General features: G+C 39.8%; 1 protein-coding gene across 1 annotated transcript in view; it reads left to right on the forward strand.

The window, feature by feature from the left end:
• HSD17B14 (hydroxysteroid 17-beta dehydrogenase 14) overlaps window positions 1–26,266 on the forward strand; it is a 336,571-nt gene that overhangs the window by 191,764 nt on the left and 118,541 nt on the right. The window contains exon 4 of the mRNA XM_044059756.1: window positions 20,766–20,832. Within this exon, the coding sequence (XP_043915691.1) occupies window positions 20,766–20,832 (67 nt within the window). The remainder of the gene's footprint in view (window positions 1–20,765; window positions 20,833–26,266) is intronic.

Raw genomic sequence — 26,266 nt, forward strand, 5'->3', positions numbered from 1 at the left:
GCACTCGAACATCTACATTTATGGAATGTGTACACAACTGTACTTTTTCCAGCATTTAAAATGCTATTACAGAAAAAAAGAGAACACATTCCCAGGAATTGTGATGTAGCACTCAAAAACACAATATGCAGTTGTTGATATAATTTGTGAACCTAAAATCACAAACTACAGTTTATGACCAAATATTCAGATTTGTTGTCTAGAGCATGTTGCTAGAAAATGCCAAACTGATTTAGAGACACAGCTTTGTATTGTTACCCTCCACCCGCAGACCTACTGCCATTAGAATGGAAAATGCCAAACTGATTTAGAGACACAGCTTTGTATTGTTACCCTCCACCCGCAGACCTACTGCCCATTAGAATGGAAAATGCCAAACTGATTTAGAGACACAGCTTTGTATTGTTACCCTCCACCCGCAGACCTACTGCCATTAAAATGGAAAATGCCAAACTGATTTAGAGACTCAGCTTTGTTTTGTTACCCTCCACCTGCAGACCTGCTGCCCATTAGAATGGAAAATGCCAAACTGATTTAGAGACACAGCTTTGTATTGTTACCCTCCACCCGCAGACCTACTGCCATTAGAATGGAAAATGCCAAACTGATTTAGAGACACAGCTTTGTATTGTTACCCTCCACCCGCAGACCTACTGCCCATTAGAATGTTGGAGGCTGGCAAGCTGAATTGTACTCCTCTTCCATTAGGTATGAGTTTATAGTTCTGGCTCAGGGTAGTATAAAACAGGCCAGATCCAGAATCTGTCTTTCTTATCTTATCACTGCTTCAGATCACTGTACCCACCTCTGTAGGAATAGTTAAATGGCACGAAACAGAGAGTCATACATTAGTGTCATCAGCACACACACTGTAATCTGTCATCATATGAAAAGTGTTCTTTAGATGTTATTCTAAACACTTTAATTATTACTTGTGACACAGGCAAACCTACATGTATACAAAAGCAATCAAATTGTATTAACAACTTCACATTTACAAATATTATGCATTACATATATTGTTATGTACCATATAATCAAAGCAACATTACATATTTTTTTCAATTTCTGCCTTCTCTTAAACTTTATTCTTCCTCTAAAACATTTTTCTGCATGTATTGTTCCCACAATTTTCATTTTTTAATGAAATTTACTCCTACCCTTTAATAAAGATCTCACTACCTGTTCTTTTTTGTTAAACAAGAAACATCTTTATTATCACTTATGACCTTATACATGTATATAAATGAAACCAAACCATTTTGACATATCAGCTGCAAGCATTTTACATCACAAACCATACTGATATAATCCCAGTTGCAAATTTTTTACATCACTTATAATCTACCCAATCATTGACAAACATTGCTTAGCTCATTCAAGTCCTGCCTTCTGTTAAACCTCATGCATTCTTTGTTTGTATTGTTCCCACAATTCTCATTTTTCCCATCTATTTTGCTTCTACCTTTTTTAAAGATCCCAGTTCCAGTTGTTTTATCTCTGTTACTATATTCACTACTTCTAGTACAGTTGGTTTAAACTTTGATTTCCATTTTCTAGTTACTGCTTTTATGGCAGCCATCATAATTGGACTCAGCAAGGCTTACTACGTCTACGCAATTCTGATTCTGTATCATAGCTCAAAAAATAATTTCCCTAGTTACATCAATTTGCTCACCCAGTATTTCTGACAGAGTAGTCTACAGGGAATCTCCAAAGTCTGCCAACTCATTACACTCCCAGAAAATATGTTCCCAATTGTCGGTTTCTTCCCCATCACACCTTCAACATTTGCTGTCTACCTGAGGAAAAATTCTGTGGAGTCTACTTGCGATATAAAATATTTATGTAAACATTTCCAAGCAAAACTCCTAACTCTTCTAGATTGTGTTGCATATTTGGGAGACATACATATATCCCCCATTGTTTCTTTGTGAATTGCTTATCCTCTTCCCAATCCTTTCTAAGCTTCTCTGATTGATTCTTATAGTTTTCATGCAATATTTTATATGCTCTACTAATTATTCCTTTTTTTTTAAAGGCAGCTTCTGTTCTAGAGTCTACTAAAAACTCTACCAGTGCTGGCCATTTGTTTAGGGCCCGCTATTTCTTTCTGTTTGCCTATACTCTGATATTAGCCCTTAATAGGGAAGGCAATCTCTAACCTGCAGTCCAAGTAAGGTCTTCCCATTCTATCATCTTTCCCTCTCCAGTTATTTGTTCGAATATCTTGGTTCCTTTGCCAGTTTTCTCCAATAAATTCTGGCCCCCTCTTGCCTATTGTCTGTATCCTTAATTGCAGTCATCTCTATTGGCAGAATGTCCTTTCTCCATTCCCGTGTTGGTTTAGTTCTTAGAATACTTTCTGCTACTTTATGGATATAATATTCTGTATGATTGTTTTTATTATCCTTAAAGGCCTGCATCCAAAATTCCCGTATCTCCTTATTTCTTGAGCTTCCCCCTGTTTCATCATCATCCCTTTCCACTTTGAATTATAGGTTTCTGCTTGTGCTATATATAGGAGCCTTAACTGTGTTGCTATGAAGTTCCCCTTCAAATTGAGTAATCCCAATCCGCTTTGTTCTGTTGGAAGAAGCAGTTTATCCCACTTGACTCTTGCCTCCCCCTCCCAGATAGAATTATTTAGCTCTTTATTAATTACTATCCTCATCTTCTCCTTTGGTTGATAAAAATGTGCTTGACCTGTATATAAGACTAAAGGGACTAAAAACATTTTAACTGCTTGTATCTTACTATTCATATGCGTAAACAAGAGCTTCCATTTCCTCAGTTTTTGTATTATCTCTTGTTTAGTCTCTTCCCACATATCCTTAGCTGCCACACTAGAATACTTTTTTAATCCACACTCCTAAATACTTCATTTTATCATGTCCATGTCCCCATAAATATGGATATTGCTGATCTAACTTGTGTGGGTACATACTGCAATTGCTTTTGTTTTAGCTTCATTAATATTGTGTCCTGAAAAGATTTGAAACTGTCTCAAAATGTTATATAGCACTGTAATATCCTTTTCTGGTTTTGCCAGGAATAAAATAATATCATCTGCAAGTAGAGCCAGCTTTTCTTGACTACCATACAAATTATATCCTTGAATTTTTGAGTCCCTTATTCCCTTTGCCAAAGGTTATAAATATAATGCAAATAACAAAAGGGGAAAGAGGACACCCCTGCCTGGTTCTTCTGCCCAAGCAGAAATTATCAGAGAGGACCACACCCACTTTAGTTTTAGCCTCTGACCCGTCATATATCCTCCTAATAAACCTTATAATTTTTTCAGGGAATGCAAATGCTTCCATTGGCATGCTCATATAGGCCCATCATACCCTGTCATATGCTTTCTCTGCATCAACATCCACCAACAACAGTGGTATTTTCTTACATTCCCCTTCTCTCTGAATCATGAATGTTCTGTTAATGCTGTCAAATGTTTGCCTTCCCTCCACAAAACCACACTGATCCATATCTATCAACTTTGGCATCACTTTTGCCATTGTTTTAGCCATTATAGACATAAACACTTTTTATAATAATTTAATATTGAAATGGGCTTGTATGAACCTGGATCTGATGGATCTTTACCATCTTTAAGTATTACAGCTACCACCGCTTTCTTGCAGGATGTTGACATTTCTCCTGGTCTTGAAATACTGTTAAACAAAACCTTCTAGATCTTTATCAGTTTTTACCTCCTAGATTCTAAACTTCCACAGGAATATTGTCTATTCCTGGGGACTTTCTTGTAGATTAGTTATATGTCACCATTTTTATCTCATCCCTTCCTATCCTAACTGTTAGTAATTCAGCCTCATCTACCTCCAACTTTGGCATATTTAATTCTTCCATAAACATTTCCATTTGTATCTTTTCTTGATTTTCATATTCTCTGTTTTACCGAGACTCTTATAGAATTTCCAAAATATCTATAATACCTGTACAGGATCTCTTGTTACCTTCCTTATTATAGGTGCCCTAAGCTTGCAACAGCCCTTTCTACTTTCTGTTTCCTGAGTCATTGTGCTAACATTTTTTGTGCTCTTAAGTTATCAAAAACAGTTGCTTAAAGCAAACTTTCTAAACTCCTGCATAGTACTAACGTAATATCTTATTTTCTGTTTATCATTCTACAGTTGCTCTTCCTCTTGTTCTGTGAGATTCCCTCTGCTTTCATAGGTTCATAGGTGTGTACTAGGCTAATGGCCCTGGAGCCTATATAAGCCTAGGCAAGAAGATTCCCTGGCATCATGCCGCCCAAAGTTAGTTACAAGTGCCCCTGTCAAGCAAGGCCACTGAAGTGATCCCCAGAATGAACTTCCTGTTGCCCACCCACTCTTCAAGATTTCTCTTAAAGAGGGCCAGTGAAGTGCTCTGCTTGACGTGAATGAGAAGTTTGTTCCAGAGTATGGGAAGTCTCTGGGTTAGAAACCTGTCCCTCCAGCATGTTCTGTTTATTGTGGTAATGAGGTTAAGGTCCCTGGAGCATGTGGCATGGAGGGATTGGGATTTCTTTAGGTGTAGCATATCTAGCAGCTCTGGGCCATACATGGCTTTGTAGGTCAAGCAGAGATCTTCTCTAAGTAGGTAATAATAGACAGAGTATAGCTGGAGTTTTTTGAGTTTGTCTGTATAGGGCATGTGTCTAAGGCCTAAGATCCTTTTAGTGAGGTATTTTTGAGGCCTTTCCAGTTGTAGGTGTCTCGTGAGGTACATACCAAATGGGGCATTGTATTCTATAATAGGTCTAATGAGGGATGAGTAGAGAGGGATTATGACCTCTTTCTTCCTGGATGAAGGAAGGACTTTCTGACTACAGTGACAATGTGGTTATCAAAGGAGAAGTTGCTGTCAACCTGTGTCCCCAGGTCTCTTATCACACCTTCAGTGTTTAGTGGACTACTGCCTATGTGGTAGTTCATGGGCACCAAAATTTTCCTAAAGGGAGTGACAATGCACTTTTTGGCATTGAGCTTAAGGCCATGGTTCTGGCACCAGTCATTGGTGTCAGTGAGGCCTTTTTGTAGAATGTCTACATCAGTTGGAGAATCGATAATGGCTCCCAGTTTGCAATCATCTGCAAACTTGGTCAGCCAGAGTCCCTTTGTGTTGGCTTGAACTTCAGAGAAGTAGATGCCAAACAGGGGAGGACCTAGGACCGATCCCTAAGGAACACCACTCGTAACTGGTTGGTAGTCAGATTTGGAGTCTGCTACTTTCACAGTGTGGGTTCTGTCAGTGAGCCAGTTGGCAACCCATCTTATTACATAGGGGTTTATGCCTAGTTTAGTGAGTCTATCTAGGATTCCTGAGTGAGGGATGGTGTCGAAGCCCTTAGCAAGATCTAGGTAGGCTGTGTGAACTACCTTGCCCTCATCCACAGCTCTGGTGACAGACTCAAACAAGTCTATCAGATTGAGCAGGCTTGATCTTCCTTTCACAAACCCATACTGCGTGGGGTCCAGAGTTTGGAGATTCCCTGTGTCCTTATTTATAAGGTCCATGATGATGCGCTCCATAGCCTTACATATCAGACTCATCAGGCTAATGGGGCAGTAGTTCCCAGGGTCTGTAGTCTCTCCCCCTTTGTGGAGTGGGATGACTGTAGCAGTGCGCCATTCGGTAGGAACAAAGCCTGAAATGAGGCTGTGATTGAATAGGGTACTCAGGTGTGGTGCCAGTTCACTTTGTAATCCATGTAGAACACAGCCAAGGATATTATCAGGTCCCATGGAAGCTGTATTCTTGGCTTTGGACAGTGTGGTTTTTACCTGTATAGCCATGATAATAGGGTCTTGGCATTCCTCAGGTATTGTGATAGGTCCTTTGGGGGTGAAAGGGGGGTAAAGTTCGCACTGAATCTGTCAGCCAATATGTTGGCAATATCAGTTGGCTCTGTATATGTATTGCCATTGTGCTGTAACTCAGACCAGATCTGAGTATTTCCATGTAGATTCTTGAGATAGCTATAGAATGCCTTGTGATTGTCTTTAGAATCTGCAGCAATTTTGTTTTCATAGCTAGCTTTAGAGGATTTGATGATGGATCTCAGTTTTTTGCTGAGGCTAACAAAGGAGTTTTTCCAGTCTTGGGACTTGACCCTTTCCTGGAACAGTTTTTTCCTTCTATTGTAGAGTTTGTTTATGGTGGGGTCCTTTTTTGGAGGAGAGCATATTGGGACTTAACCCTTTTCTACAACAGTGTTTTCCTTCTGTTCTAGAGTTTGTTTCTAGTGGGGGACCACCAGATTGGCTTCCTTTTTTTGGAAGAGACTGTATTGGTTCTGTTTGGTATGGCTCGTTCCATGCACTGGTGTATTTGCCCATACAATGCATTGATGTATGATTCAGCAGTCATGCACCTATTTTCCATTTGCATGGGTGTCGTGAAGTTAGCTACCTCTGTTTTTAGAAGCCCAAAATTGGTTTTGGAGAAGTTTTTTTACGGTGGTTTCCTTTAGGTGGGGGGGTGAGGGTGGGGTGTGGATATCCATGTTGATTAGCTTGTGGTCAGATCTGACCAGGAAGGAGTTGATTACTGGTGTAGAGCTACAGTCACCCATGTTAGTAATGACCAGGTCAAGGATGTTTCTAGCCCTGATGGAGTTAAGAATGAGTTGGTCCAGGGCATTGGAATTAATGATTTCCAGAAAAAGCTGAGCAAGTGTGTTGGTACATGAGTAATTTTCCCAGTTAATGGTGGGGTGGTTAAAGTCTTCCAGTATAAGGGTATTGGGTTGTACTCTAATATTTTCCAGTGTGTTTATGAATGTGGAGTGGGAGTCTTTGGATATGGTGGGGGATCTATAGCAGGCTACAACCTGGATTGCAGTTTTACCCAGTGTTAGTTGTACCTGAAGTATCTGTGATGTGTTATGTTGACTACTAGTCTGGAGGTGTGCATATCCTTTATGAATATGGAGACACCACCACCTTTAGTGCTTTGGTCCAGATGTAGGGGCCGAAAGGTGTGGTATGGTGCTCTCTAGAGCCTTGAACCAGGTCTCAATGTCAATGTTCTCCATTTTAAGGAGTGCTTCGAGCGAGTGCATTTTGAGATTTAGCCTTCTAGCATTGAGTAGCATAGCCCTCGGATTTCGTTTACTTGTAGCTGTTATGGTGGTAATTTCCTGTTTAGGACATTGCCTAAAAAAGGCACTATAGGGGTGGCAAGAACCTTGGCCAGTATTCGGAATCCCTGGGGTGACAGGTGCAGGCCATCTCTGGTGAAGCATCGAGGTCTGTAGATCATGTCATCCCAGGCAGACAGATATTGGATCCTCTTAGAATGACACCAGAAACTTAGCCAATTGTTGAAGTCAATCATTTTCTGCTTGTACTGTGGTATCATTCTGGGTGACAGTAGGATGCTATTCAGAGCTAGGGTCATACCTGCCTGGGCTACAAAATCAGAGAGCTCCTACATGTCTCTCTTCATGTAGCCCAGCGAGGTACGTCTCCGGTCATTCACACCAACATGGACAAAGCCAGTGTCATATTTGTACCTGCTGTGGAGTGACCTAAGTGCGTGCGTTATGTGGTGGAGCATAGCACCCGACAGGTAGCTGACCGTAACTTTCTCCTTATTTAACCTAGTGAGTGGGACATCAGTGTGCCTTACTATTGAGTCACCTGTGACTAGTGTATTGGGTAAGTTGTTTTGCCTTATGGGCTCTGGTTGAGTGGCACACTGTTTGTTTATGTGAGCTATGTGTCTCATGGTTTGTGCTGGGATGTGCTGGTTGTTTGCATTTCTGCCTCGGAGGTCTCTGTTGTTTGGGCAGATTTTTATTGAGAGCCTTCATGAAAGTAGGTGTGTGTTTTGTGTTACTATGTCAGGGTTGTGGTGGTGTATGTTCTGGAGGGCTATGTGTTGAATGTGGTGTGGTGCAGGTGTTATCCCTCTCCTCTTGACTGGCTAATCCAGTCTTGGCTGGAGAATGCTTGGCTTCCAATTTGATTATATATCTGCATCTCTCACAAGTCATAGTGTTGGGAGGTAAGAGGAGAGAGTTGTCTGTGTACATGAGGCAGTTGCTACACTGCCTCAGGATGCCCAAATTCACCAGTTTGACAGGAGAAATCACAGGGAACTGACCTTTAGACATGCCTGGATATGAGCTCAATATATTAAGTACTGAATACTTTAACATTTCTCAGTCTCTGTAGATAATTCTTGTTAGTTCTTAACCTTATCTCCCTTTCTTTTACTTCCACTTATTTTTAAACTCCACTTTAATTTTGTCCCATTCCCTAGCTATATTTTCAGAAGAAATTTCTATCTTCTCTAATAGCTCCTGAATAATTCCCATTACCCACTCCTTAAATTCCTCTCTTTTCAAAAAATAGGTGGGAAAGCACCAGTCTCTCATTTTTATTTTATTGGCCTGTGTTTTATTTTAGTTATTATTGGTGCATGATCTGAAATAGTTATTGGGTACATATCAAGACCTTCAATTAAATGGGGTCTATTTTATGCGCTCGAAACACGAATCCAAATAGCGCAGCACATAAAGAGCGAACCGCAAATACGTCGAATGTACTAAAGCACGAAATTTTAAATCTCGAGCCGTCATAGTCAGCCAACCCACCACCCGCAACACACTAACGACCCAAACACAATAAAAAAAACACATACATACACTAACCAAAACCCTACTTCTAACCCTAAATTAAAGCACCAAAACCCTACTGCTAACTCTACACTAAACCCCACATACACAACTATCTATGCACTATCCTTAACCCCTCCCTAACCCTAAGGTCCGTAACTATCGCACACTTACCTTACGGAGCTATACCGCGGATGGGCCAACTATGCGAATTCGATATTTCCACTTTCGTGGTTTCGTTCATTTGACATATTCGTGATTCGCTCTTTATGTGTCACGCTATATGGATTCTGTTTTTTCAGCTTTTGAGTGCGTAAAATAGACCAAATTAAATTCACATGTTCTTCTCAAATGTAAATTCTGTCTAACCAAGCCCAGTTTTTGTAACTTGTGGAATAATATGTAAATTCACTCTGAACTCCTAGTACTGAAGTCACATCTTCCATGCCAAATATGTTCATAAATTTCTTCAAAAGACTACCCTCCTTTGTTATACTTTCCCTTCTTGGCCCCCCAAATACATCTTTACTGCTGCAATCCAAATTCCAGTTCCCGCCTACAAGTAATATTCCTTATGAATGTTGATTATTTCTCCCAGAAGTCTCTTAAGCTCCATTATAGCAGCTTTCAGTGGAATATAAATACATGCCAGTGCAGTCCTCCCCCCTTGCCAGTAGCCCCTTAGCAAATAGTGTGGGAAGAAATAGCCAGGGAATTGTTATGGCTAGGCTTGTATAGGCCCTAGGGCCGATAGCTAGTACCAACCTATGAACCTATTATTATATTTTTTATCCTTTTCTATCACTATTGGAGCTCCTCTTGCAATTAATATAAGTATCCTCTTTTCCTTTGTCCCAAGTATTCCGCTGAATAACCATCCTGAAAACCTTTCTTTATCAAATTCACATGTTCAGTTCTGTCCAAGTGTGTCTCCTTTAGCATAGCTATTTGCTTTTTAATATAGTTTACTAGTGTTTCTTTTTTGTATGTATCTGTGAGACCATTAACATTTAAAGACATTTCAGAAAGCATCCTTGTATGAAAAAGTTATTCTCCCCACCTTTTACGTATAACAGCTTTTTTTGTTAAATGTCTAGTTCCAGCTTTTATGGTACATGCATACACTGTCAGGTTGAACTTTTATATATTTGTTTCTTGTCATATCCATTTGAGCCTATGTCACATCTTACAAAACTTTTTGTTTTATTGAACGCCCTCAAGCAAAAAAAAAAACACAGCCCCGCTACCCCCTCTAAAACCTATTAACTTTCTACTAACACACAAAACTATGTGCATTTTCAAATATTGAAGTTTTACCCTCCTAATAAAAACAAATGTCCCAAACTGACAGCCATACTCACAGAATTCAGTTAACCTAAAAGAAAGGTTATCCATGATAAGTTGCATGGTGCACCCTGTGCTTCTACTAAGTGCTGTCTGGATTTGTCGTACCTTTATAGCTCTAATGTTCATTATAAGAAAAGCGCAGTCTGGGTCTGAACTGTCTGCAAACAGCTAAAGTTAACTTTGAACCTAACACCACTCTTAAGTATTCAACTGCATTACCACCTTTATCATTCTTATAAGAAAAGCGCAGTCCAGGTCTGAACTGTCTGCAAACAGCTAAAGTTAACTTTGAGTATGTGTCTGTTTGAGCCATTAATCATTTTCCCCTGGAGAGCACTCTGCTTTGGCTTGTAAACAGCCCCCCCACACACACACTTATCTTCCATTTTCTCTCTTATTCCCTTGTGTTAGCAAATAGTATCCATAACTGATAATTACTATGTGTTTGTTAATTTAAACTGAGACCACAGTAGCCTACTAATACAAGGTTATCCTGTTTTTCCACCTGAGAAATGGTTAAGAAATGACTTACAGTTTCAGAGCAGTCCTTGGTCAATTCTGATTGTTTCTTAAATACAAACTTGTCTTTGCTTTGGCTCATTAGCAGCAGTAGAAAAGAACTGCCTGCTCACACCCTTGTTCTCCCCCTTCCCTGTTTAGTACCTTAAGCCAATCCCAAAGTTAAGAAATATTACCTGTGGTAGGCACCATTTTTAAAACTACAATCCACTCTGCTACAGGCCCCATGAGAAGTTCAGTGCCTCTCCAGTAAGTGTTTTACAACTGTATATGCGTATTTATGTTGACATCTAATATGATTTATGCTTTATTACTGGAAGTTACTATGGCATGCTAGCATTTTGTTTGCCTGCACCAAGTTGTTTTTAGTATAATAGTATGGTCTATTTGCATAGCTGCGCCTTGTTCACTAATGTTATTCATGTAAATGTGTTGTGCATAGACAGCTCGTACTGGTGTCTAATTATTTCTATATAATTGTGCTGTTACTGGTGGATAGAATCACATTAGAGACCCAGGACAGAGTGCCGCTCGCTATATTTTTATCTGTGACTGCATAACTGTCTGATGAGGTCCCTTCTAACTGATGTTTTTCCAGTTGGCTCAGTATCTGCATATACTACAGTCTCACTGTAAAACTGATTACCTCTCAGCACCTCTTGGTTCTACCCACTCCGTTCGCCCTGCGGGCTCACTCTGCTCCCCTACCCTAACCGCAATTTCCACCCACCCCCGTGGTCCTAACCTTATACTTCATAAACCACACCCTCTCTCCTATCCAACCTATCCCAGACTCAAGTTATTTTACCTAAGCCACACCCACAACCAGACTCAAATTAACTTACCTAAGCCACACCCATCCTTTTATAGCTTTCCAGTACCCTATCTCTTACAACCCCTACCTATACTACTTTCATTCTGTCTCTCCACCCTTAGTATCTTTCTTCTTTACTACCCTACCTTAACTCGTCACTAATTAAACGACTTCTTTACCAACACTAGCTCTTCATCACTTCTACCCTACCATATCTTTATACAACTTCTTTATCCTTCCTATTTCTCTTTCATTACCTCCCCACCATATCTATATACTACTTAAAGAAAACGCCTGTACTTGTAGTATCACTCTTCTCAACTACCCCATCTTAACTCCTTATCTGATACTATTATATCCTAGCCTTACCTGGCAGCAAAAGTTTACATATACTAAGTAATATGTCTACTATAACTAAAACTATCCTATCCTTGGTAATACACTCAGCCACTCTTATACCTATCCTCACCACTACCTATCTCCTCACCTCTTTTGAAAAGGCAAATTGCTACTACCTCAACTACTCTCCTAAACAAACATCTATATATAACAATGCCCTTACCCATCACCAAATAAATATCACCTCCACTTCTAGTTATTTGCTACCTAAATATCATCGACTTACACCCATGAAATTAAACCAGCCCACAGTCAAAAAATTAAAATATCTAACTAGCCTTAATTCTTACCCTCTTTCTGTACTAAAATCACCCACCTTAAAAGATGGTGACATCCACCCTAGCCCAGGCCCTTCTAATCTCTCTACTTCACCTATTCTTAGCTCCTCCCCCAGCACCCTTACTACCCAGACCAGTCTCTGTGACTTCTTACTAATAGGTCATCTCAATGTCCGCAGTATTAACAACAAAGTTGCCCATCTCCATTCCCTTCTAGATATTTACTCCTTTGATATCCTCTGTCTTACAGAAACCTGGTTAAAACCCACAACTAAGGATAATGAAATAATCCCCGGGGTATAATATACTGAGACATGACAAGAGTAAAATGCAAAGGAGGAGGAGTACCCTTACTGTTCAGGAATGAACTACACATCTCCTCTATACCTTATAACCCACCTGAAAATAGTAAAGTTGAACTCTTAATCACTAAATTTCAACTCAACCCACCAAAGCACTTTATATAATCTGTGTCTACCTACCCCCAGGTAATAACATAACATTTCTACAATAGATGATACCCTATGCTGGATATCTACTACTTTCCCACAAGAAACTATTATTCTAGGAGATGTCAATACTGACTGGAATAGTATAAACACAGATAATCCTTCTTCTCGTATTAATCTGCATGGCTTTAATCAAGCTATCTCCACCACCACTAGAATTAACAAACCAAATAATAAAGAAACTATACTAGATTGCATACCAATCAATAAACAAGAACATACTTATAAAGTAGGGACCTTGCCTGATGATGTAAGTGATCACATGCTTACTTACATCATTAGGCAAAATAATGAAATTACCAATGCCCCCAACTATAGGACTTCTCGAACCAAGAAAAACTTTCAGCCTGTATTATTTCAAATGGAACTTAATGCCTGCAACTGGAACCCTCTAAAAACTCTCCCTCTTGAAGAAGCTGCTATATATTTCAATAACAAATTCTTAACAATCCTCGACAGGCATGCACCTAAACGATCTATTAGAGTAAAATCCAAACCTGCCCCCTGGCTGTCAAAAGATACCAGACAAAAAATATTACTTAGAAATAAATCCTGGGCTAAGTGGAGAGCAACCAAAAATACCCTAGATCAAGAAACCTTTAGACAGTTGAGAAATGCTACAAAAAAAGCTATTCTCTCTCTGACAAAAAAGCTACTATTGCAAGCTGCTGCAAACTCATCACAATAATCCACAAAAATTCTGGGCAAGCGTGAATAACCTCCTTCATCCAGGCCACTCTAGCACTCCTTCCCCTCTAGGGTCAGAAAACAATACCTCCCATCAAACTGCCAATGCCTTTAACACTTTCTTCACAAACACCATACAAGCTCTAGCCAATCGACTAGCTACACACAAGTCTGATCTACCTAACTCCTCACCTCATACTCGGCCAACATTCCAACTACAACCTATCCCTACCTCCTACATCCAAAAACTAGTTCACAAACTAAAGCCTTGCACCCCCTCTGCCGATAACTTACCATCTGAATACCTACAGCTAGCAGCTAAAGTAGTCGCCTATCCTATATCCATCTTGATAAACCGTACCATAACTGAAGGAACCATTCCAGATCTCTGGAAAATCTCCCACGTTATTCTCTCACACAAAGGAGGTAACTCTAATGACTATTCTAACTACAGGCCTATAGCTCTCCTTTCTCCATTAGCCAAGATTATGGAAAAATGTATTCACCATTAGCTAATGAACTACTTACTGCAACATAACATTCTAGCAAACTGTCAGCATGGCTTCAGGCCTTTTCATAGTACCACCTCAGCTCTCCTATCCTTCACCAACACCATTAATAATAACCGCAATAATAGCACCCTCTCATCAGCACTCTTCCTCGACCTGTCTAAAGCCTTTAATATGGTTAACCATTGCTTACTCTTAAACACTCTGTCATCCCTCTCTCTTGACGCCAAAGCAATTCTCTGGTTCAAGTCTTAGTAATAGTTAGCAAGTAGTTATTTGGGAGAATCAACTATCTTCTCACCTTCCTATCTCCCTGGGAGTCCCTCAAGGCTCCATTCTTGGTCCTCTTCTTTTCTCATTATTCATCAATGACATTCAAATAGCCATTCCTGAAACCACCTGTATACAATATGCTGACGATTCTACTATCATATGCTCTGCCAACTCTATATCTGAACTTCAATCTTTAACCCAGACAGCTTTCAATACAGCAGAGGCATGGTTCTCTAAACGGTGCCTTCTTTTGAATACCAAAAAGACCAAGCTACTACTGTTTACAACAAACAGGAAATCCTCCCCCATAGATTTCTCCATTCAATCCAGTAATGGCACCCTTATATCCCCGGACACTTCCACCAAACTATTAGGAATTACAATTGATAATAACCTCACCTTTGACATTCACATTAATAACACCATTAAATCTGTTAATAAAAATGGGGCTCCCTATATAGGATAAAACCGTTCTTAACTCCAACAGCCAGAATGACTACTGCCCACTCCCATCTAATTTCAACTCTTCTGTATGCAGCACCCATATACACTAATCTAAAAAAATAATCTTACCAAACTAGCCAACTCCTATAATAGTATTGCTAGATTTGCCACTGGAAACCCATACTCACACTGTCTTAACCTTCACCAACTAGACTGGCTGGAACTAAAAAACCTTCTGATACTTTCCCAACTGACCATCGTTCATAAGATTTTTTACCAACCCAACTACACACCAATACTCAACAACCTTATAGCACCCTATAGGAATCTTGATTCCTTACGCTCCTCCATTAAACTTCTAGCCAGTACCACCAACTTAGCTGGGGAGTCACTGTTCTCAAATACTGTTGGAAAACAATGGAACCTCCTGCCATCTGATCTAACCTCACTTCCATCCCTTTGTCTCTTTAAACAAAGTCTTAAGAAGCACCTTAAAACTCACTGGCTATGCCCTTGCTGTTACCCAGACTGATCCTCTGGGTTTCTCTTTGTCATCTCTTGACTTCCTACTTTCCTCCACTCTTTCCTGTCTACTCCTCTGAATTAGTAGCACCTATAAGTTATCTCTACTACTTGGCACCAATTACATATCTTTTCTACTTGGCTATGAATGTATCCTGAAGGTCGTATTCCTGACATTTTCTTTATACCTCTTCCTTTTTCTACTGTTACTGTCTAATCCTTTGGAAATAGTAACTGTCTGGAGTAAACTAGAATAACCAAGGATTTAAATGTATTCTAATAATGTCTTGGGGTTCACTACATATTCATACTGTAAAATGATCTGAAGGTGAATGATGTATTTATTATAGTGTGTCACATAGTCTTCCTAGAATTTAAACTGTAATACCTTTTGTTTATTATAAACACTGATGGTGGTTGTTTATATGTGGAGCTTTTCTGCCCGGGCCTCTACTGAAAAAGGCAATATATCCAGCTGGACCAGCCCGGTCAGCAAATGTAAAATAAATAAAATAAAATAAAAAATACTAGTAGTTGGTTCAAGACATATTTTCCTGTATGCAGTAGCTATTTGCTCAGTGTGTTTTTTGTAATCTTTATAATATATCTTTACCATCTCAAAGTGCTTACTCCTCTCTGTACTCTTCTTTTCTAGACCAAACACCACTCTTAAGTATTCAACTGCAGTACCACCTTTATCATTCTTATAAGAAAAGTGCAGTCCGGGTCTGAACTGTCTGCAAACAGCTACAGTTAACTTTGAGTATGTGTCTACCTGTTTGAGCCAATCTTCATTTTCCCCTGGAGAGCACTCTGCTTTGGTTGTAAGCAGCCCCCCCCCACACACACACACACACTCATCTTCCACTTTCTCTCTTATTCCCTTCTGTTAGCAGATAGTATCCATAATCTGATCAATACTGTGTGTTTGTTAATTTAAACTGAGACCACAGTGGCCTACTGATACAAGGTTATCCTGTTTTTCCACCTGAGAAATGGTTAAGAAATGACTTACAGTTTCAGAGCAGTCCTTGGTCAATTCTGACTGTTTCTTAAACACAAACTTGTCTTTGCTTTGGCTCATTAGCAGCAATACAAAAGAACTGCCTGCTCACACCCTTGTTCTCCCCCTCCCCCTTCCCTGTTTATTACCTTAAGCCAATCCCAAAGTTAATACCTGTGGCACGCACCATTTTTAAAACTACAACCACCATTTGAGCACCTCATGCTCGGCTCTGCCATAGAACTTATTAAAACTGCCTGAACAGGGGCACAGCTAACTGATAGTTTGTGGAAATACAGGGTACCCACCTGAGTCTCCACATTCACTATCATATGTTCATTTATCAGTTTACTGTGTTACCTGATTGTTTCCAACCCCCTCATAAGAGCAACTAACAGGGTCTCTACCCACTTTTCTCCCCACCCTGCCCCCTATTTCCTCCCACCCCCAGTGGTCCTACCTTTATTACACTCACAAACCCCTCCCATCTTTCCAATAGCCAACCACAGTGCTAAAACCAACACTACCTCCTCCATCTTCCCACTACTGTCACTCCTCCTCAGCTAACATGTACAAGCATACCTTACCTATGCTCACTGCATGCACTCTCCTTGCATATCTTACATCCTACCAAAGCTCCATCATTCCCCCACTCAGCCACTACCACTGTACTACTACTCACACCACCACTCATGTCTCACCCTCACTCAGCTCCCCTCCCACCAACTCAAGAACCATCCCTATGCACTCCCCACATATTCTACCAACTATATTACTCAAACATAAAGCATCCCTACAACTTAACATAGTAACCCTCCCACCATACCTATTACCCACAGAGCACAATCATAAAGTTTCCCTAATAAACAAACACATTCAAAAACTGAGAAAACTAATAACCTCATGCATATCAAAACTAGCCCTAAGTGGAGACATCCACCACAACCCTGGCCCTACCATCTCCAACCCCAGTCCTCATAATCAGACTAGAAACCACAACTTCTCCCATGTCACAGCGAATAGAAAGCCAAGTGACTGCCTTCTACTAAACCTAAATATTAGAAGTATATCCAACAAAGTCCATGAACTCCATGCCACCATAGACTTTACTCCCCAGATGTAGTCATCCTGACAGAAACCTGGCTAAAACCTCACATTTCCAGTGAGCAAATCCTCCCTACCGGTTATGGCATACTAAGAGTAGACCGGTTAAACAAGAAAGGAGGCAGTGTAGCTATAATATTTAAACAGCATCTAAACATCCAGATCTTAAAATCATCAGCTCCACAAATAGGCAATGAAGAAATAATATATACCAACCTAAAAATAAACCAAAACAAAACCATCAACATAATTGGATGCTACTTCCCACCTGGCCAAAACATCCTTCCACTAGAAAACCTCCTCAGCTGGTCTAACCACCATCTCCCCCAAGAAACTATAATTTTAGGTGATTTCAGTATTGACTGGCAATCCTGTTCTGGCAACCATCCAACCCATCATGTAAACCTTCATGGCTTCACCCAACTAGTCCAGTCGCCAACCAGGATAAATAAAAACTCCAGCAAGCACACTACCCTGGATTGAATACTAGTCAGTAAGAGCCCCTTGTCATATATAACAGGCTGCTTATCAGATAGCCTCAATGATCACTCCCCGACATTCTTACTCAAAAAATACCTGTACCAAGCTAAACCTGTCATCTACAGTCAAATATGTAAAAATGTAAGAATGTAACTGGCATCCTCTAAAGTACCTCAGTCTAGATGACGCAGTTGAATTTTTTAATACTACCTTCCTGAACATCCTTAATTACCATGCCCCCATAAGATTTTCCAGAACCAAAGCACAACCCTCCCCATGGCTACAGAACACCACTAAGTCAGAAATGAAAAACAGGGATAAAGCCTGGGAGCACTGGCGCAAAACCAAAACCCCCTCAACTAGACAGAAATTCCTAGAACTACACAATAGAGTCAAAAGCAAATAAAACAGGACAAATTCCAATACTACCAGTCTGCCCTAGACTGCTCCGATCTCAGCCCCAAACAATTCTGGTCCTCCATAAACTCCATCCTCCACCCAGGTAAAGTCAGTACCCCTCCTCCTGACATCCGTCACTCCTCAGAAAATATTGTTACCTCATTCAACACACACTTCACACAAACCATACTATCACTAGCTAAACAACACAACCCACCCTCCCCTCCAACCACACCTTCAACTAGTAATCTTCCCACTGCCTTCTCTTTTTCTTCTGTACCTACCACCAACATAAAAAACTCTTAATTAAACTTAAGCCCACCAAATTAGCAGCAGACAACCTCCCAAGTGAATACCTACAAATCGCAGCTGATGCTCTGGCCTACCCAGTATCCATCTTGATTAACCTATCTCTGTCAGAAAGTTACGTTCCCACACTGTGGAAAGTATCACATATAATTCCAAACGACAAAGCCAGTAGATTTTACCTTCCAGGAGATAATACAAACAGAGAAAAATATCTCTTATAAAGATGCGTCAATCACATTAAAATTCACCAATAAAACAATTAACCAATTTCATCAACACTTTACAAAAGAAACTTCCAATTACACTCCTGATTTAATCCACCAGGAAACAAAGTATCATACTTTAAAATAAAAACTGCTTCTTTTGACAGTAATTTATTTTTTAAACACATAGTGTTTATAGCTGAAAATAGTACCTATTAGACCTTCACATGACCCTCCAAGTACTTCATAAAAATGGGTAGGTACAGGACTTTCTAATTTTTTATTTCTTATATCACGAATATGCTCTTGTAGTCTGATCTTGAAAGACCTCTTAATTTCACCAATATAAAATTATAAAAACTATTTTGGAACAAGTTTCAGCTATAAACATAAACTGAGGCGCTAGAGAGGTTTTGGTGTGTTTAATAAAAGGAAAAATCTACTGGCTTTCTTGTTTGGAATTATTCTGTTTCGATAGTGTGGTTTGGATATCACATATAATTCCCCTCCACAAAGTTGTCCCCTCCACAGAACTAACCAATTACCACCCCATAGCTATTCTCTCTCCACTCTCCAAAATACTAGAGATGCATTCACTCTCAGGTCTCAGACTACCTCCTTACTAACAACCTCCTTTCCAGTACTCAGCATGGTTTCTGACCAAACCATAGCACCACCACTGCCTTACTCTCCTTTACTAACACTATCCTTCAGCATAAAAACAATGGCTATCTCTTCTCTGCTACTTTCCTAGACCTATCTAAAGCATTTGACATGGTCCCACACAAACAACTCATCTATGTCCTCATTAACCTGTCCTTCTTTCACTCAGTCACCAACTGGTTTGAGTTACATGTCTGACCGCCAACAATCCATTGTATGGCAGAATGACATATCTCCCCAACTACCTGTCTCTATAGGGGTTCCCCAAGGATCCATCCTTGGACCCCTACTCTTCTCTATTTTCACCAATAATCTAGCCTCTGCCACCAAACATGGCACAATAATACAATACACAGATGATAACAATCATCTGCTCAGCCCAGTCCCTACCCAAACTACAAAAAGTGACACAGGAAGCCTTTTCCTCTGTTGAAACTTGGTTATCCGATGCCCAATTAATACTCAACCCAAACAAAACTAAACTACTCATCTTTCAACCCACCAAACATACTCAAAACAACTCTCACTTTAACATCACAGCAAAAGACAACACCACTATACACCCAACAGAACACACCAAATTGCTAGGAGTAGAAATAGATAATAAACTAAAATTTGACATTCACATATCCATGACCATAAAAAAAGTCCACAAAAAACTAGGAACGTTATACAGAAATAAGCAACTTCTCACCAAAGCAGCAAAGATTTCAGTAGCAAATTCCCACCTTATCTCCACCCTACTTTATGCCTCTTCAATATATACCAACCTAAGGCAATGCGATCTAAACAAGCTCGAGACCTGCTACAACAAAATCGCCAAATTCACCACAGGGGCATCCTACCGTAGTCACCACTCTCTCTCACTTGCTGAACTGGGCTGGCTTGAACTCCCTCACCTCCTTCAATGGTATCAACTCTCACTCGCCCACAAACTAGTAAACCATCCACTAAATGTCCCATCCACCAGAATTTACTCCAACCCTATTGCACCACCAGACCACTAAGATCCAGCAACAAAAATCACTTGCAGATCACTAAAGCCAATGACTCTGCTGGTGAAGCACTATTCTCTTGTGCCATAGCCAAATTATGGAACTCCCTCCCACCCACAATTACCTCCGTACCATCATGCACCCACTTCAAAACTTTACTAAAAGTGCACCTAAAAAAATGCTGGCTATGCCCTTGCAACTCCCACTCTAATATCACCCAGCCCATCCAACCACTACCTTTCTTTCCACCCCACTAACTACCTTGATTATAGCAAGTTCGGATGCTCATAAGCCTAGTACTTATTATACAGCAGGAACTTCTTATTGTAACATTTGTTAATGTCTGTTATGTACTTCACAGATAAATATTCTAGCTGTCTACTGATATACTATGTTTTTCATCTGTAACTATTTGTAATTAATTGCTATGTTAATCAAATTGTTAATCGCTATGTAAATCCAATGTAACTACTGTCTATTTTAACTGTGGAGCTTTTCTCCCCGGGCCTCTGCTACACTCCTGGTCAACAAATGTAAATAAATAAATAAAATAATAAATAAATTAGATGTTAATCATGAACTATGCCATATTTAACTTCCCCTTTAGTTGTCCAGATATCTCAAACAGTGTGAGGCTGCAAAGTCAGTGATCATAACGTTTTATCTTCTTTCCACACAGAGACTCATTGATGTGACAGTTGAGAAATATGGACGTATTGATTGCCTTGTCAACAATGCAGGCCAACGTAAGTACCTAGATTCCTGACATGTATTATTATATTAATATTTGTGTGTATGCATGTATGTGTGTATATATATATATATATATATATATATATATATATATATATATATATAAAATCTTCTTCTTTTGGATTTTCCCGGTTAGGGGTCACCACAGCGGATCATCTGTCCGCTCATGATTGGCAGTGGAGTTTTACTGTGTCGAGTTGCCAGCCTGGCACCCAACCTTCCACAGAAGACACACACACACACGCACTCATGCCTTGGGTCAATTTAGAGTATCCAATCCACCTACAGCATGTCTTTGGGATGTGGGAGGAAACCGGAGCACCCGGAGGAAACCCGCAACCACAGGGAGGACATGCAGACTCCGCACAGAAGGCACCCCAGCTGAGAATTGAACTGGAGAACCTCTTGCTGTAAGGCAGCAACACTAACCGCTGCACCACCGCGGCATCCCTGTATATATATATATATATATATATATATATATATATATATATATATATATATTTATTTATTTTTATATAAAAAAATATTACAAATCCATATACATATAAGCATATGACTTTTTAATATGCTTTTTCATTGTTTATACATTTTATGTATGTAATAATTAAATGTTACTCTCCAGTAGCATTGTCAACTGGCAGGTCTGAAGCCACAGGTAGAAGCCGTTTAGCTTCCTTAGTTCCCAGTACAATCCATATTGAAGGATATTGTATTGTACTTAGAAAATGTAATTGACATTAAATATTTTGACTTTTAAGTTTTTTATAAGAAAGGAACTTTTTTGCATAGCTTTGGCATTAGTTTTCCTACCTCAGTCAATCAGATTTATTTATCACGCCTAAATCTTGTGATATTAAATAGAAGCCCTGATATATGTATTTACATTAAGATTAACTAAAAGTAATCAACAAGCAGAATTATAAGTAACTGTAACATTGTAAACATTGGTCAGGAATAAATAACTATAACACTGGACAGAAATAAATAACTATAACACTGGACAGAAATAAATAAGTAATTTTAACATTGTAGACACTGGTCAGAAATAACTATTTTTGAATGGTAAGTTTGGACCAAACAAGAAAACACACACACACACACACACACACACACACACACCAACCAGTAATGCTTGAAACTGGACTCTGGATAAAAGGAAAAGTTCTTTAGAGAATACTTTCGTGCCTGTTAAACGGAGACTTCTTCAGGATAAGGAACCCAGTCTAGTGAAACCAATTTATATTAGTTAAAGTTGACCAGTCACACTGCTATAAGCATGAAAAAAATAGTGTCACCTGGTATATATGTAATTTGCGGGTTCACTTTATAACATCGAAATACTGAAATGTCGAATTTCAGTATCTCGAAGCTATAAAGTCGAATGTTACAAATAGCGAACGTTCATAATCGCGAATTTGAAAATATCTCGAAAATATGTCAAATTTGCGGTTATGAAGTTACGCTACGTAATGTCTGGGTTTGTGTTTTGGTGGTGCGCAGTGCTGTGTGTGGATGTAGGTGTTATGTCAGGTAAGTGAGTGTTTTGTAAGGGTTTTGAGTGGGAGTTAGAGTGTGTGTGAGGGATTGCAGAATGTGCGTGTGTGAGTGAGCTTTTTGTGTTGTGTTTGTGCGATCTTGGAGTTAGTATATACAAGTAGGGGGTGTGTGCAGGGGTGCTTGCCCCCCTGCTTATGTGTGTGTGAGTTGTGTATGTGTGTTGTTTTTTGTTTATGTTGTGATGTGGGTGTTGTGTTGTATGTTAAGTGTAGTGTGTGCGGTGTTTTCGGTTATGTGGTTTCACGGTTTTTGTTTGTCAGTGTTTTGTGGATTCGGTTTTATAGTCTCGAGATACTGAAATTCGATATTTCAGCATTTCGAGGTTATAAAGTGAATCCATAATTTGCATATTTACCAATGTTTCTAAGCTAGTAAAAACAAAATGAAAACTCCAGCAAAGCTAGAACTTCCACTGAGTGACCTCCCAAACCCCTTGTGTCAGAGGCACATGGGATATATGCAAATAATCCTTATGAAGATCAGGTGTTTCATCTTATTTGCCAATTTTTTTTGTTGTCCAATAAAAAAATATTTAAAAAACTGCAGCAGATGGTACAGTGCCTATAGAAAACCGTTATTGTTACCTTACATTTAATATCACATATATGTTTATAAATTTTTGTGACATAACATAAGTTTCAGTTAGGTTTACATAAATTCTGTGACTTTTTAATTCAAAATAATTGAATTGTGACTCTCAGTCCTGTTGATGTAGCAGTAAAATGGACAGACATTTTCCTTAACCAGTAGAGTAGCTATTTAATAACTCAAACTCAGCACAAATTTTTAACCAGCTTGTAAAAGTAGATAGTAGTGGACCAAGGACAGAATCTTGAGGAATCCTATGTGCTAGGGGCAGCTTGAAGAAGAAGCGACTCCCAAGTCACTTCTTGATGGGTAGTCCTACAGGTAAGAGGCCAGCAGCCAGTGAAGGAAGGCAATTGTTGAGGCACTCTAGCAAAATCCATTGAGAATCAGTAGTGAACAGTAGCAGTCATCGGTCATAAGTAGAAGGTCTGTAATGACTTTAATGAGACTGAGCTCATTAACATGTTGCATCCTGAAACCGGAACAAAGTGGATGAAGGAGATCATGAGAAATCAGATAAAATCTGAGCTGTATCTTACCCACCTTCTCAGTCAGATAAGATCTGAGCTGTATCTTACCCACCTTCTCAGTCAGTTTGCCAGTTAGGAGCAGATTAGAAAGGGGATGGTAGTTCTCCATGATGTATAGATCCAAAGATTGTTGACTGATGACGGGAGTTGTTTTAAAAACTCTTTTAAATGTGCTGCAAAAATGTCTAGCCACAGGGAAAATATGATGCGCAGGAATAAAAAAACTGGGCCTATGACAGCCAGGTAGAGTTTAAGCACTCTGGCTGATAAAAAAACAAAAAAGTCACCGGTTAGACAGCCAAAGTACTGTTTAACATAAACAGCATACAACTCCACAGTTGAGCACTTTCATCTTAACCAGACTTTTTCAGAACTGTGGAAAACCAAACTGAAAGACAGGTTAATATAGTTAGTGAACTTTCCCCACCCCACCAGCTTTAGCCAATGAAGGACAAAGTTGAATTAATGCAATAAAGTAGTGTATTTAAGGCTTAAACAACAGAAGCTATCCTTCTTAGTTCACTAATAACAGAAACATTGTCATTAAGTCCTGGAAAATTTTAATATTTTCCCACTCACCACAATAAATAGATCTCTGCACCTCTTCTAATACAAAAAAGGTAAATTTTGTAAATCCCTCACAGGTCAAAGAGTGTCTTGCAAGTGCATGTTTACAATCACCTTTCTGAATACTGTACAAGTGCTGATAAATATGCTTAAAAAAGGCATTTTTAGTTTTGCCTATATAGAAGGCTGAACATGCCTCACAAGAAGCCATGTATACAACTCCAGATGTCTTACAAGTACATACATTAGTAACGTCAATTTGTCGAAACATTCCCATTAAGAAACCAGTATAAGGACAAAAGTAGCATAACCTACCCTTTCTAGTAAGTAGCACTCCTTTAGTCGTGCTACCATACTTTTCAAGTAACATTTTCCTGTTAGATTTATTTCTATAAGTGAAACCAACACTTTTGTCAGACAGTGCATTAGTAGCATCATTACATTCAAAAATGCACCAGTTTCTTCTAATAATGTTCTCTATTTCATAGGTTCATATGTAGGTACTACGCTATCAGCCCTGGGGCCTATACAAGTCCAGCCAAAAAGGTACCCTGGCTTTTTGCCACCCAAGAAAATTATTTTCCTGTGCCACTGTCGAGCAGAGCCACAGAGGTGATCCCCGGGGTGAATTTCCTATTTCCCATCCAATCATCAAGATTTTTCTTGAAGAGTGCTAATGAGGAGCTCTGTTTGATGTAGATAGGTAGTTTATTCCAGATTATGGGAAGTCTCTGGGACAGGAATCTATCCCTCCGGCATGTTATGTTTATTGTGGTGACAAGGTTTAGGTCCCTAGAGGGTGTAGCTCGGAGGGATTGGGATTTCTTTAAGTGGAGCATGTCCAACAGCTCCGGGTTTGACATAGCTTTGTATGTTAGGTAGAGATCACCTCTGAGTAGGCAATATGCGACGGAGTAAAGCGGGAGTTTTTTTGAGACGGTCTGCATAGGGCATCTGCTTGAGGCCGGTAATCCTCTTTGTGAGGTATTTCTGTGGCCTTTCCAGTTGTTGTAGATGTCTTGTGATGTACATACCAAAAGGGGCATTGTACTCTATAATGGGTCTAATGAGTGATGAGTAGAGGGGAACAATTACCTCTTTTTTTCTGGATGAGAAACCTTTAGTGATGAGGTGTGCCACGTAGAAGGATTTCCTGACTATTGTGGCGATGTGATTATCAAAGGAGAGACTACTGTCTACCTGTGTCGCAAGGTCTCTTATCACACTTTTGGTGTTAAGTATACTACCACCTATGTCGTAGTTCATGGGTACAGAGTTTTTACCAAAGGGGATGACATTGCACTTTTTGGCACTGAGCTTGAGGCCATGGCTTTGACACCAGGCATCTGTCTCAGTGAGGCCCATTTTGTAGGATGTCCACATTGTTAGGAGTTTCGATTATGGCTACTAGTTTGCAGTCATCTGCAAACTTCATTAGCCAAAGACCTTCTGTGTTAACCTGTATGTCAGAGAAGTAGATACCAAACAGGAGAGGACCCAGGACTGAACCCTGTGGTACTCCACTTGTCACTGGTCTGAAGTCGGATTTGGAGTCTGCTACTTTCACAGTGTGGGTTCTGTCAGTGAGCCAGTTGGCAACCCATCTTGTGACATAGGGATTTATACCTAGTTTAGTGAGTTTATCTATAATTCCAGAGTGGGGGATGGTGTTGAAAGCCTTGGCAAGATCTAGATAGGCTGTGTGAACCACTTTACCCTTGTCTATGACTTTGGTGGCTGCTTCAAAGAAATCTATCAGGTTGAGGAGACATGATCTGCCTTTTACAAACCCGAACTGGGTGGGGTCCAGAGTTTGGAGATTACCAATGTCTTTGTTTATAAGTTCCATGATGATACGTTCCATGGCCTTGCAGACCAGGCTCTTCAGGCTAATGGGTCGGTAGTTCCCAGGGTCCATGGTGGCTCCCCCCTTGTGGAGTGGGATAACCGTCACTGTGCACCATTCAGCAGGCACAAAGCCTGAGGTGAGGCTATGATTGAACATGGTACTTAGGTGGGGTGCCAGTTCATTCTGTAGATCATGCAGAATGCAGTCTGGGATGTTGTCTGGTCCCATGGATGCTGTGTTCTTGGCTTTGGAGAATGTGGTTTTTACCTGTGCAGCCGTGATTACAGGAACCTTGCATTCTTCCAGTATAGAGATGGGCTCTTTAGGGGGTGA

This window comes from Protopterus annectens, chromosome 17.part0 (assembly GCF_019279795.1).
Source record: "Protopterus annectens isolate FY-2018-M chromosome 17.part0, PAN1.0, whole genome shotgun sequence".
Taxonomy (NCBI): domain Eukaryota; kingdom Metazoa; phylum Chordata; order Ceratodontiformes; family Protopteridae; genus Protopterus; species Protopterus annectens.